Source organism: Arachis stenosperma, chromosome 4, assembly GCF_014773155.1.
Source record: "Arachis stenosperma cultivar V10309 chromosome 4, arast.V10309.gnm1.PFL2, whole genome shotgun sequence".
Taxonomy (NCBI): domain Eukaryota; kingdom Viridiplantae; phylum Streptophyta; class Magnoliopsida; order Fabales; family Fabaceae; genus Arachis; species Arachis stenosperma.
In genome coordinates, this window is record NC_080380.1 from 123,977,564 (window position 1) to 123,992,894 (window position 15,331).

General features: G+C 27.2%; 1 protein-coding gene across 1 annotated transcript; it reads right to left on the reverse strand.

Moving 5' to 3' along the window:
- Positions 1–8,645: 8,645 nt before the first annotated feature.
- LOC130975433 (uncharacterized) lies at positions 8,646–12,794 on the reverse strand. Its single transcript, XM_057900232.1, has 3 exons — positions 12,426–12,794; positions 9,888–9,922; positions 8,646–9,114 (listed from the first exon to the last, which is right to left on the reverse strand). The coding sequence occupies exons 1-3, from the start codon at positions 12,792–12,794 to the stop codon at positions 8,646–8,648; spliced, it is 873 nt and encodes a 290-aa protein (XP_057756215.1).
- Between the last annotated feature and the right edge of the window lie 2,537 nt (positions 12,795–15,331).

Sequence of the window (15,331 nt, forward strand, 5' to 3'; positions counted from 1 at the left end):
TTAATAAAAACACTAAAAATATTTTTTTAAGATATTTATATGTGTCATATTATTATTGGACATCTTTATTAAACTAGTTAATAATTTGTTTTTTCAAAAAATCAGAACAAAATCGATTTATTATAACAACAATAATAAATTCAATTGTCTGCATTATAATTATTAGATCCGATTTGATCCAATCAAATTACACAATCTAAATTGAATATCTTTAAATTTTTTTGTTAAAAAGATAAATATATCCCTGACTTTTTGTTTTGTGGACACTTAAATCTCTAAAAATTTAGAAATACAATTAAATTTTTAAAAAAAATGGATTTATTGTTATTGTTATAAAAAAAATCGATTTGATTCTAATTTATTAAGAAATTAATAAATAATCGATTTATTAATACGTCTAATAATAATGCAACACGTAAATGTCTTTACAAAAAACGTTTCACGCGTCTTTACGGGAGCATTCCTTTTTTACTAATATATATATGAGGAGTGTTAGGAGATCAGCAATTTTTGTGTTTTGTAACCATTAATTGGCCACCAATAGTGTTTTTAATGGTGTGAGATTATATCCAATGATGGGAGATCACATACTTTTCTTTTGATGGTTAAGTGCTGGGCACAAAACACAAAAATTGTTGGCCCTAGACTTTTCCTATATATAATTTTAAAAATATTTTATTTAAATATGTAAATTATTTTAAAATTATATATTAATAAATAAAATATTTATTTTATTAATATAAAAAATTTCTAACGTAATGGAAATTCTTTTTAGGAGTGAAATTTTAAATTTGTCCCAAATAATTTTGAGTGGTTATTTTAATTTTAAATAAAATTCTACAACCAAGTAAAATACTTAACCAAATTTAACTAAGTTGTTATAATCGTTTTTCATATCATGCGCATCTTTTTCGTCGTCTTTTTCTTCCTCCTCCTCCCACCTCTGAGGTTACTACTTCTTCGTCGTCTCTCCTCCTCTTTTTTTCTCATCTTTCTCTTTTATTAACGTCGTTATCACTACACCATCACTACCTCCTCCTCCTCCTCCTCCTCCTCCTCTTCCTCCTCCTCCCCCTCCTCTTTTCATCCTCCTTCTTTTCTCATTTGAATTTATTCAATCTCCTACTTCCTTTTTCTCTTCCTCCTCCTCCTCCTCTATCATCATCATCATCATCATTGATGGTAATCAGTGGCTAAGAGAATGGGAGGTTGAATCTTAGCCCCTTTTTCGCTGAATATTAATTTCTGATTTTTAAAGAAACTTCAGGAGATATTTCTTCTTTTGTCTCGTGCCGAGTTAAGAGACACTTTTATTTTTGTCTCCTAATAAACATAAACAGTGAAAGAAGTAGGAAAGAAGAAATAACTCCAAGATGTATCCTGATTCAGCTACTAAGTGCAATGTAGCCTACATCCAGTCTCAATCACAACAGTGATGGAATTTCACTATTTGTAAATGATTACAAACACTAATTCTTTCCCTCGATCCGATTCTATCTGGGACAAATCCAGATTCTAAACCTAATCTGGATTTGATTAGGACTCAAACCTAGCTTTCAACCGCAAAGTGCTAACTCAACTTGTAAGAGAACAAGTCCAAATTCTATCCTAACCTAAACTTGACTAGGACTCACCCTAACTTTCAACTGCAAAGTGCTAACCCAACTTGAAAAGGAATCCCCTCAGAATCATGACAATAAAAAAGAAATACATACAAAGAATTTCTGTGATAACTATGACTTTTTTTTTAACTCTGTCTTTTTTCATTCATTAACTTTTTCTTACAAAACCTCACATTTTTCCTTTTACCAATGAAACACAAACAGACTAAACTGAGAAAAAGAAATATTCAATGAAAGCCATGAAGGAGAAGAATAAACAGCTCAAAGAGCTATGGAAACCTAAACGTGTGCTCTCACTCCTTGATCTCAACCCTTGGCCGTTCACCCTTATTATAGAAGGGGAAGCTTCCAAAGTTGAAACCAATTCAACTAACCCAACAACTTCTTCTCTAACATAGGCTAAGTCATAGTTTGAACAAAGGAAAGAGAGAGGAAAAACCAAAACTACATGCATGTAACTCTCTCAACCTTTTTCATCCATCTTCTTCAATTTGGACCATTGAACTTGACTTTGGCCCCAAGATTTGACTCTGAGAGTTAATGTGGTTCTGATCCAGGACAATTTCAAGCTTTCCATTTTTGCTTCTTCCCTACTTAAGACTCATAAGCTATCTTCTTCTTTGATGTACAAAAATGAAAATGATCTTTTTACCAAGGTAGATTTGCTTCCTGCCCGAAGCCGATCTCTTCTTTTTTTGGTAACAAAATCTTGAAACCTATTTTCAAATCTTTTCTTCTAAAGCAAAGATCTTTCTTAGCCTTTCTTCTTCATAGGCTTTTTTGAGATATTTTCTTTTTTGCTTCTTTCTTCTTTTCTGATGATAGATGTGACCGAAAGTAAGAGAGAGGAGAGAGAAGAAAGAGAAAACTTTTGAAGGGTTAAGTATGATTTTGGTCCCTAATGTAGGGGCTGAAAGTTTTTTTCGTCTCTCGCCTTTTTTTCGCTCCAAAATGGCCCCTAAAGTTTCAATTTATTTTAAAACCGTTCTTCGGACCAAAATGCGCATATCCCTTCTTCCCCAAAATTATGCAAAGCACCAGCACCACCACAACCACCACCACCCACCACCTACCACCTACCACCACCACCACCATCATCATCATCATCATCATCATCATAAGAACTCAGAATCAGAACCACCACCACCACCACCACCACCCTTCCCCCACCCACTGCCACTCCATCACCATCCATCACACCAACCAAAACATTAGAAAATCAACATCATCATCGTCATCCTCATCAAAACCCAGAACTCAGAAAATCCAGAAAAATCAAACAATAATAATACTCAGAATCAGAAAATTATCATCAAAATCCAGAACTCAGAAAATCCAGAAAAATCAAACAACAATAATACTCTGAATCAGAAAATCATCATCATCAAGAACTCATAATCAGCAAGAAGAAGAAGAAGAAGAAGAAGAAGCGGTGGGCAACGGCTCGGCGGTGGTGTCGGCGAGAAGAAGAAGAAGAAGAAGAAGAAGGATAAGAAGAATAAGAAGAAGAAGAAGAAGAAGAAGAAGAAGAAGCGGCGGGCAGCGGGCAACGGCTCGGCGGTGTTGTCGGCGGGAAGAACGGGAAGAAGAAGAAGAAGAAGAAGAAGAAGAAGGGGGCGGCAGGCAACGGCTCGGCGGTGGTGTCGGCGGGAAGAAGAAGAAGAAGAAGCGGCGGGCGGCGGGCAACGGCTCGGCGGTGGTATCGGTGGGAAGAAGAAGAAAAAGAAGAAACGGGTGACGGTGTGGCGGGAAGAAGAAGAAGAAGCGGCGAGCGGCGGTGTGGCGGCATGGCGTCTCTCCCCCTTCCCCCCACCTTTCTCCCCCTCCCCCTCCCCTTTTCTTTCTTTCTCGCCCCCCCCCCACCCCACTTCTCTGTATCCCCCTTTCTTTCTTTTTTTATTTTATATTTGTTTTATTTTAAAATTTTTTTGATGAGGGGTAATTTAGTAATGAAAAAATAAAATTGGTAAAAAGGACGATTTTAAAACAAATCGAAACTTTGGGGACCATTTTTTAGCGAAAAAAAGGTCGGGGACGAAATAAATTTTCGGCCTCTACGTTAGGGACCAAAATCGTACTTATCCCACTTTTGAAGGAAGCTTTCAATGTGAAATAAACTCAATTGAATTTGGAGTTGCAGTTACCAAGGAATGTAGTAATCGAAGCATGCTTTTAATGAAATTAAACTCAATTGAATTTCAAGTTTCAGTACCCAAAAAATGAAGTAACGTGTGTGACTTTTGCAAAGTGAGACCTTTTGATTTTCTTTCTTTTAATAACCAGCCACTAATTTTAAATTAATATGGTACATGACTGAATTTTTTTAGTAACCAAACTAGGCTTTCATCACTTGGGCTTTAGACATTTGTTCTTTGGACCAACTTGTTTCTTTTTATTTCTTACACAAAACACGTGGCTTGTTTTCTTTTCTTGGTTCAGCCGTTTTCCATTTTAGATCAAGACTTGGAGTAATAAAGTGGGCTTGCTCAATGAATGATCAATATGTGAGACATATTGTGTGCATGCATGGGCCATACGAGGTTTGGGCTGCATCTCAAGCTTCTTGGTCCATTTTTGTTTAACTTATTTTTCTACACACTAAACCAAACAAATCACACAAACAAATAACCCAATAATGTTTAGTCATTATCTTAATCATAGTTTAGCTTTCTAAACTCAACAAGCATCATCATCATCATCATCATCATCATCATTATCGTTATTATCATCATCGTCATCTTCTTCTTATACATATAACAGTTCATATCCAGAATGCATCGAAATTACTTAATGGTGATAGCACAAACAAATTCAGTTCAAAACAAGCACAGACCAAATGTACCTTATTTAAATTTAGAATGCACCGAAATTACTTAATGATGATGAGATACAAGTAAATTCGATTCAAAACAAGAGACCAAGTACATCTTATTTAAATTCAGAATGTTTTAAAATTACTTAATGATGATGACACACAATCAAACTCGGTTCAAAACAAACACAGACCAAGTGCACCTTATATAAATCAAGAATGCACCAAAATTACTGAATGATGACGATAGACAAGCAAACTGAATTCAAAATAAGCATAAACCAGTTACACCTTATTTAGATCCAGAATACACCGAAATTATTTAATGATGACGATACACAAACAAATTCAGTTCAAAACAAGCATAAACCAAGTGCACCTTATTTTAAATCTAGAATGAACCAACATTACTCAATAATGACGACACAAACAAATTCCTCCTCCTCCTTTTTTATTATCATCATCTTCTATTTCTTTTTTTTGTTCATCTTCTCCATTTTGTTCTATGTTGTTGTAATTTTTTTTTGTTTTGCTTTCTTAACAAGAATAAAAACAAGAAAAAACCAAACAAAAAAAAACATATAATGCTGCAAAATCACTTGAAAGAAGAGAAGGAAAAGTAAAAAAAATACAGCGACAATAGCAGTAATAAAAGAACGACGATCATGAAAAAACACGTGAAGAAAAAGAAGGAATGCAAAGAAGAAAGATGAACGTGAAGAAGAAGGAGGAAGAGGAGGAGGAGAAAGAGGAACGTGGTACTAACATTTACCTTGGTGGGGATAGTTCGGGCGTGTATTCACGCTCATTAATGAAACTGATTTTTGTTTAGTTTGCACCAACTTAATTAGACTTAGTTGCCAAAAAAACTTGTATGTGTAGTAAAATTGTTTAATTTTTTATTCTATGAATTATCATTATTACATCATTAAATTTTCATATAGATCAACTTTTAAATTTGTAAAACAAGATATTCAAATATTCAAAATTTTAAAAAAAGTAATTAGATAATTTTTGAAAATTTTGAGATAAATTTATAGGTAGTAAAAATATTGGTAATGTTACATATATAATATTTTTTAATTAAATCTAACTAAGTTAGCACAAGTCTAGCAAGAAAAAACACGTGCATACATTACCATTTCTCTTTTTTCGCATTTCTTCATCATAGAAATATTTACATATAGCATATAAATTTTTGCAATAAACACATAAATTTTGCTACGAATATATTTTGTACTATGTGCCAAAATTTTTGTGTTATATACTAAAATTTATGTGTTGTTCATATTTTATTGGTTGAGTGTCAATATTTTAGACAGACAGTATATGAGGAATAAGAAGACGAAACGGCGATGATGACACGGTAACATTGAAGAAGAAGCACGCGTAAAAAAAAAAGATGACGACAATAATAACAATAAAGAAAGAAATAGTAGTAAAAAAAGAAGAAGCAGCGAACAAGTATGTACAAAAAAAATGCATAATGGCTTAGTTAGACTTAATTAAATAAATACTTAGCTTAGTTTTAATATTATATAAATAGGCCAATAGAGTAAAAGATTTCTAAAAAAAATCGAAGTTTTAGATTTATAATTTCGTAACCGAAAAAAAATGAAAATTGCCCAGCATTCTAATATTCCAAGACCTATGAATCCGATTTCTTCAAGGATGCATAACATGCATTTATTTTTATTTTTATTTTTTTCAGAAATCTATAAGTTCATCATAGAGTGTTTGTTTAGTTTATTTCAGTTACAACAAAAAATTATAAATTTTTAAACTCCACAGTTTTTTATGTTATCTTGGTTTATAAGTGATCATTAATTTTAAGAAAAATTAAGGTAGCGTTTGGTAGAGAGACGGAGACCGAAAGACTGAGACTGAAGAACAGAGATTGAAATAAATTTTAGTATTCTGTTTGGTGTAAAATGAGAGATAGAAATTGAAAAAAGAATGAAATTCTAATTTAATTTGTACAAAGGATAAAATTAAAATTAATTAATTGAAATGAAGGTATTTTAGGTATAAAATATTATTAAAATTTTAGTCTCCATCTTTGAAAATTTTAATTTCCTATGTCTCTATTTTTTGGAGGACTGAAATACTGAAATTTTAGAAACAGAGATAAAAATTTTAGTACTAATATCTGAACTAACAAATATGATATTGAGTCTCAGTCTTCCGATTTCAGTCTCCCAATTTCTGTCTTAGTACCTCAAAACAAACATTACACAAAAAAAGAATATATAATATTTTCAAGTCAAATCGCAATGTGAGTCGAGTCTCGCATATAAAAGTTAAGAGAATATCTAAAAAAATCTCCAATCAAATTATTTCTTAGTTTGAGATAAAATCATCTAAGATTTTTAGATTGAAAAAAAAAAGACATAATTTAAGTCACTTTTTAACTTAGAACTTTTCCAAATTAAAATTCTTTCTTCCAAGGATATTTTTTAAATAAATTAATAATTTCAAAAACAAAATAACATCATATTATATTCCAAAGTCCACTTTTTTTTTCCTTAATATAGGAATTATGAAAATTGGATTGGACCACTCCAATTTGGATCCAAAATCAGGTAGGCTGCATCTGATTATGTGTGTTTTGTTTTTATTTCTTTTAAATTTAATATATATAAATTTTAGTAATAAAATTTTAATTGTTGGTAGAATTAAATTTTTATTTTTTAATTAATTTGGTTATTTTTATATTTAATTATATTAATAATTAATTATTTAAAATTATTTAAGATGTATCAAATTATAATTGATAATTAAATATTATTTAATTTAAACTAATAAATACGAATTAAAAAATTTAAATAATAATATTTTAAATTTTAAATTTTAAATTTAATACTGTTATGATTTGAATTTAATATGATTTTAAATGTTACAAAAGTGAACATTGACAAATAACTAAGTATTATAATTTGATTTGATTAGGATCATATCTAGGCTTTTCTAATATAAGGTACTAGTTGAATCAGATATTAAATTTAATATAAATTGACAAATAAGTGCCATGATTTGATTTGATTAGAATCATATCTAGGCTTTACTAATATAAGGTACTAGTTGAACTATTGTATTTAATATTATTTCATTTAAAATCTATTAAATTCAAATAATAACTATCTTTTATTTTAAAAATATAATTTAAATTCAAACACTCTTTAATTTAAAATTCAAAATATAGGATGAAAAATATATAAAAAAAAAACTAAATTTCAAATGAAAAATTTTAAATTCAAAAAACTAAATTTTGATAGATTCACAGACTATTTTACATAATTGTTATTTCATTTCTATTCTTATATTTGTTGTTTTTTCTTTTCAAATAAGGTATTTGATCCGTTTGTTATAGCTCAGATTTATTATCCTTATAAATTGGCAATGTGGCAAATAAAACAAAAAGAATCTTATCAAAGCATACAGAAAACGAAAGAGATGGTTATTCATAAACTTCCCGTAATACGCTGAATTAAGGGAAATTAGGTCAAACAAAGTTAATTACACTATAACAATTCAAAATCTAATCTATTCTATAAGAAGGGGTAACAACAAAATGGAGAGTTACAAGTATAATTACCCATGTCATGCATGTGATAAGATTGAAAGAAAAATTTTAAGTTGTTGTGTTAAAATTAATGATTATTATAATAACTTAATTAATAAAAAATAACTTGTATGTGTTGTTTTTTTTTCTTAATATAGTGTTAATTGTAATAACCATAAAATAGTTATTTAATATACTTTGTTCAATAAATCAGACATATATACTCAATATGATCATAAATAATTTAGTAATACTTAAATCCACTAACAAAGTTTTATATGTTGGCTTACTGTGAAGTAAGAACATATCAAAATCAACTCAAAATGAAGAACAAATTAATAAAGAATCCTAATGCAGAAAGTTATGTAATAAACTATAAATAATATAAACCTATTGATTAATAATTCAATGCTATCCTTTGATACCTGCAAAATATATACATGAAACAATATTGTATCGTAATTATAAAATTGTTTATCAGGAGAATAAGATAATACGAATTTTTATGATAATTTTAATATTCTCAAACTATTAATGTACAATAAGAATTCATCTATTATTTCTTAGAATTTATAAATTTTTTTAATTGATAGTAATTAATTTTAATAAATTAATAGACTTAGCAAGACATTTTGTTATTACCTTTTCATTATAGGTTCTCAAAAACTTCTCTATATACCACATTCATCGTGCAGTTATCTTCCAAGTGTCCATGATCTTGCAACAGCACTCGCAGACCATCTTTACTCGTTACCCTTGATAACGCAACATACAATTGACCATGGGTAAAGACTGGCCTTGGAAGGTAAATTCCAACTTTCGATAGAGTTTGTCCCTGAGACTTATTTATTGTCATTGCAAATGACATGATAATTGGGAATTGTCTTCTTTGAAACCTGACCGACAATGTTTCATTATTTGGAATTAGATTTAGTCTTGGAATAAGAATAATACTTCCAGCTTTGTTACCAGTTAAAGTCTTACATTCTATCACATGATTTTCCATTCTTCTAACTTGCATCCTCGTTCCATTGCACAAACCATTAGTTTGGTCTATATTCCGCAGCAACATAACAGGAGCGCCAACCTTCAGAACCAACTTGTGTGGTGGTAGACCTGAACAATTTATTCCATTTAGAATCTTCGGCGAGAAATCATCTAACTCAAATTCCATATTTTCCTCCTCAGCACACACAGAGTCTGAACTTAAGTTGACTCTTTCTTGTCCAGGTAACCCTACAGTCATCTTGTTGACATCAGTGACACAATCCAAAGTTGGTGCAAGAATTGCTCTATCCTTGAAATAATTTTCAATGGATAAATTGGATAACATATCTGGATACATGAAATCAATGAGGTCATTCAGAGCTGTTCAGAGTTCTTAACCAAAATGTCAGATGGTATATGAACGATTGATTCACCATCCGTTGTATCACCAGCAAAACTATCACCAAATTTGAGTAGCCATTCTGTAAAATTTCTGAGTTCTTGTATGTTGTTGTTTTCACCCAGTGACAATCTCATATTTTTTGTAAGCTTCAGAACCTTATAGTTATGCCACAAATATGAAGAATTAATAGAATACTGAATTATATCTTGCCTTAAGCCTCTGGGAATCACAGGTAAAATTTGTCTAAAATCTCCTCCGAGAACAACAACTTTACCTCCAAATGGCAAATGAGCATTATACGAATCTGAGCACCTTAAGATGTCTTTGAGGCATTTGTCTAAAGCTTCGTAACAATGCTTACTTATTATTGGAGGTTCATCCCATATGATTAATTTGGCCTTAGATATTAACCTTGCAAGAGGACTTCCCTATTTAATGCTACACAAAGAATCTTCCCTGTCAAAGGAATATCTTCATTTATTGATTCCTCCAAGAGTTTACTTATCAAATAAAGTTAAAATATGAATAGAAAATATCTATAAACTGGACCTAACATCACTTGAAAAAATCATGTAGAATAATCAACCTACCTTATCATCCATGAGAACCATTTTTAAATAAACTGTCTTACTCTTGTTAATTTTGGATGGAACTTTTCATAATCTTATAATTCTTGCATTTATTTTTCAAACATTTTCATTACATAATCTACTACAGGTAATACTGTTGATAGAATTATAGCTTGTAGCCATTAGGTATGGAAAATAATAAAAAGAAAAGAAATATAAATAAGGTACGAATTTTGTAGATGAAAAATAATTAAAACAATTGACTATTATGACTTATATATATATACACACTGATTACAAATGGTATAAATTTTTAATGGAGATACTTGATACTAATAGAAAAAATATATATAAATAGAAATTATTTAATTTAAATTACAATTTCATATAACAAAACAGTGGTTAACAAAAATTATGGAATCTTTTTTGACATATGTATTATGTCATACGTATAAATTATACGGGATATTTTATAAATTCATATATATGCATAACAAAACAGTTTAATATTATATATTATCTACATTAATTATATGCCAAAATTTTGAAAAAAAAAGATAAAAGAGGAGATATATAAATATATATAATATTATTGATATATATGAAGCAGTTTTATATTGCTATAATTATAGAGACTTACTATAATTATATCAAATTTAATTATGACTGTAAATAAATAAAATAAAAAATAATAAAAACTATTTTTTTTCTTTTTATGGTCAAAAGTTTTCGTAAATATAAAAAAATAAAAATCTGTAATGCTTAAAATTTGAGTAGAAAATAAAACTCCATAAGCTAAATTCAATTTTTAACTAATTAATTTTATGTCCATATAATAATATTATTATTATTAGTCAATTATATTTAAATTATTAGTCAATTACTTTGATGAGAATTCTTGCTATTATTAGATTATACTTATGTTATTATCTTGTATTAATCGTTATAATTAATTTAATAAAGATATTTATTAAGTATATATGTTATCTATATTAATTATATGCCAATATTTTTAAGAATACATTAAAAAAAAGTGATATATAAATGTATATAAAATTATTGTTATATAAAACATAAATTTAAATAATATATAAAAAACATATATCCTGTGTATAAAAATGTGACTATTAGTAATTTTATTAATAAATCTTTTTTTAAATTATCACTAATTTCAATTTTATTAGAAAATTTGAGCAAATAATTTTCCTTGCCATAAATAATATACTAAAACTGTTAGTATATTGAACTCTATATGGTTAATTGAATTTATTAATGATTTTTCCGTGTAAATCGTTATTACCCAATTTTTAATAATTATTTAATATACAAAATTTGAAATTAAAAATTGTTATTACTAATTCAATTAACTGGTTAATTGATTAATAATTGTCAAATTATTAACGTGCAAAATCATTGATTTACTCAATAGATTTTTATATATTATTTATATTTCAAGTAATAATTTAAAATTATATTATTTACCCAGTTAATAATACTATTATTAAAAATTATTTTTTGCATTGATTTTTAAATCAATTATCAAATAATTATTTTTGTTAAGATAATTGTTTATAAATTATTTCAAATTATATTTTGTTAAGATATAATTATTTAGATTATTACTCATGGTACGGATATAATTTCATTTTATACCAATTAATCAATTATAATTATATGGCACGGTATAATTTCAATTTTATCCACGCATTATTTCTCGTAATAATATACAACATATTATTCACCGTGATAATTTGATTTGATTGACTTGTATTTTATTTACTTACATAAATAATTAAAATATATAACATAAATATCGTAATTATTATAATTCTATAATATAATTATAATTAATATATTTTATCATAATTAAATATTGATTTGATATAATTATAATGAAAATATTTTTTTAAAATAATATAATCATATATTATTCATGAGCTAATTATTTGGCAACAAACCTTAATATGATTTTTACATCTCCGCTATGGGAAATAACTACTTAGATATACCAAATAATATGTAACATATTACTACATGTATAAGTTAAGGCACAAAGACGAGATTTAATTAAGGTGATTGAAACTTTTACCAAACAGAATATGACCTCAATCGAACAAAAAAGGGTACTCGATTTTGCATTAATTAGCTAGTCAAAGAAATAACATAATCATACATTATTCATGTTTCATTCTTATAACGACAACCAACTGAAATAACATCGTAAGTTTCAATATTTAGAATTCGTGCAAAATCAGACCATCCTCTTATTAGATAAGTTTCATCATTCGCTATCCATGCAATGCGGCAAGGTATAGAATTGCCACACCGAGAAATCAAACTAACTCTTATTCCCTTCAATGGCATTGCATGCATGCAAAAGAAAACTGGTAATTTTTGAAAAAAATCAAAATATGTTAAAAAATTATTCTAATAATGAACAGTTTAAAATAAGAAAATTTAAATATATTACCAATCGTTGAAATTGCATATCTGAATTTGTCACGAATTTAGCAAAACTGAACTTAAACTGAGGGAATTGAATCTCATTATGTGCTCCACTTCGAAAATTTTCAGGCAGACGTAAAAAGCATGGAGGGGATGGAACTTGAACTTGCCCTATAAAGTTCTGTGGATGCAATTTCTCAATCAAAAACCGAGCTCCTCCTAAGAAATCTAGCTTTAACCACATTCCATTAGGTTGGTCATAATAGGTGAGTAGATCCAACCATCCTTCGATAAAGTAGAGACTATTGCCCCTTCTTTGAACGCTTACATCCATGTAGTTGGAACCCGAATCAGTGAAGACAACTCGATGAAGTATTTCATGGATGTGATGCATTGTAAATGATTGTGACAAAAGACAATCGAACTGGAACATTAGACGGTAAGAATAACTTAGAGTAACAACAAATAATAAATTATCAAAAGAATAATATAATAGAATGAGTATATGAAAAATATTATAAAAAAATTATAAATTGTACCTTAAAAGAATCAATTTCAATAAAAAACGAAGAATACATTTTTATTCTATGAAGTAGTAAAAAAAAACACTAAATATAAAATTATGAATTGACTCTCAAATTTAGATTCATGTACCACAGAAAAACACTATATATAGACTTTAGTAAAACAAAAATAAATATGTAAATTACTTATTATTAAGGTAATTTTTTAATAATGCATTAAATATTAATTTGATATAATTATAATGAATATATGTTCCTACATTAGTATAATTATATATTATTCATTAAATATTAATTATAATATAATTATAATAAAGATATTTTTTATAAAATAATATAGAACAATTAATTGATATATACGTGAATAATTTCATCATATCACGGGTAACAAAGATTTTTTATTATTAGTATTACTATTATTGATATTATTATTATTATTAAAATGATTAAAAGTATTTTTAAATGATAATCGATAAGTAATTTAATAGTTCATTAAATATTGATTTGATATAATTATAATGAAGATATGTTTCTAAATTAATATAATTATATATTATTCATTAAATTATAATTACAATATAATTATAATAAAGATATTTTTTATAAAATAATTAAAAAAAATTAATTGATAAACGTGAATAATTTCATCATATCATGGGTAACAAAGATTTTTTATTATTATTATTACTATTATTGATATTATTATTGCCATTAAAATTATTAAAAGTATTTTTAATTGATAATTGATAAGTAATTTAATAGTACATTAAATATTGATTTAATATAATTATAATGAAGATATGTTTCTAAATTAGTATAATTATATATTATTTATTAAGTATTAATTATTATATAATTACAATAAAGATATTTTTTAATAAATTAATTTAGAATAGAAAAAATTTCATTCATTTTAGAGGAAAAACGGAGGCATGAGAGATCGATACGTCACCTTTAATAGCTGGAGAAAAATCCAGTTTTAGTATATTAAATAGATAGATACTGTTATAATATACTCATATCATTCTCTTTTTTATTTGAATATTGGAGTGTTTTTGTAGGTGTTTATCGTTATCATTTTTTAAAAATTGACGTATACCTCAGCTAGTCTAGACGAAAGAAAACTTTATCTCTAAATAAAATGAGTTATACCTCAAATCAGACTTACCACACAAAAATAATGTTCTTATTATATATATATATATATTTCAAATTTATTGAAAACCAAAATACCAATTATAAAATTCTAATATGTGTGCAACTCAAATTATTCTACTTAACTAAATAAAATATGACATGAAAAATTGATGTTATTTACAATTTTATTAAAAATACAACTTAAAAAAAAAAGGTGATTGAATGCATGTTATTGTAGTACTAGTAATATATGGAACGAAATAGTTTTTTTTTTATTTTTTGGGTAAGATGTAATTTTTTATGGTTTAATATTTTTATTTTTTAGTTTTACTTAAAAATATAAAATGAGAGATCACATCTTATTTTTAGAACGATAATATTAAAAAAATTAAAAATTATTTTATTTAATATTTATTAATTATTATAACAATTAATGAAGATTAAATAAAATAGAATAATGCTACTTGTACAAGTTTTTTGTAATAAGTCCAATTAAGTTGGTGTAAAGTCTAATCGAAAAAAAAATATGTGCATACATCACTGTGCTTTTGCACGCACTTTCTGTAGCACATACATTTTTGAAGCATAATATACAATTTTGTATATAACATAAACTTATCGTTGTAACACAAATATTTTTACGCACACAAATATTTTTACGCACAGCATACATATTTTTTCACATAGCACACAAATTTTTACACATAGCATAAATTTTTGCTGTGAATGTATTTTGTTAGTTGAGTGAGTCAATATTTTAGGTATATATGTAGTCCTCCAAAATTTATATCATGCACATAAAAAATTCTATGCTATGCAACAAAATTTTTGTGCTATTCACACAAATTTATGTGTTACATGAATGAATAATGGTGCATTTGGATATAGAAGAAGAAAATAAAATTGTGTTGCAGGAAAGAATTACAATAGAATAAAACTAGATGAAATTGAGCTATGAAAATAAATTATTATATTCTCAACAACTTAGGACGCTTATATATATACAAATTCATCTAAGACTAACTACAACTTCAATAGAATTTATCCAACTAAGGAATTATTTTTTAGATTTCTTGATTTTTTAAGTTTGTAACTTTCTGTAATATATAGATCAGTACCTTTTATACTACATGTATTTCATTGGTATAGTATACAATTTTTTGTACATAGCACACAAATTTTCAAAGCATGGCACACAAATTTTTGCTGCACCAAAAATTATGTGTTATACATTAAAATTTCTATGATTTAGTTTTCTGAATATTTATAA

Bases quoted from the DNA above. Each gene is read 5' to 3' on its own strand.
- LOC130975433 (XM_057900232.1), bottom strand. From the start codon at position 12,794: ATGCATCACATCCATGAAATACTTCATCGAGTTGTCTTCACTGATTCG. The intron at 9,923-12,425 runs GTAATATATTTA...TCCAGTTTATAG, and splicing joins ATATGCAATTTCAACGATTG to ATATTTTCTATTCATATTTT. The intron at 9,115-9,887 runs GTAAACTCTTGG...AATAAATTGTTC, and splicing joins ATTTTAACTTTATTTGATAA to AGGTCTACCACCACACAAGT.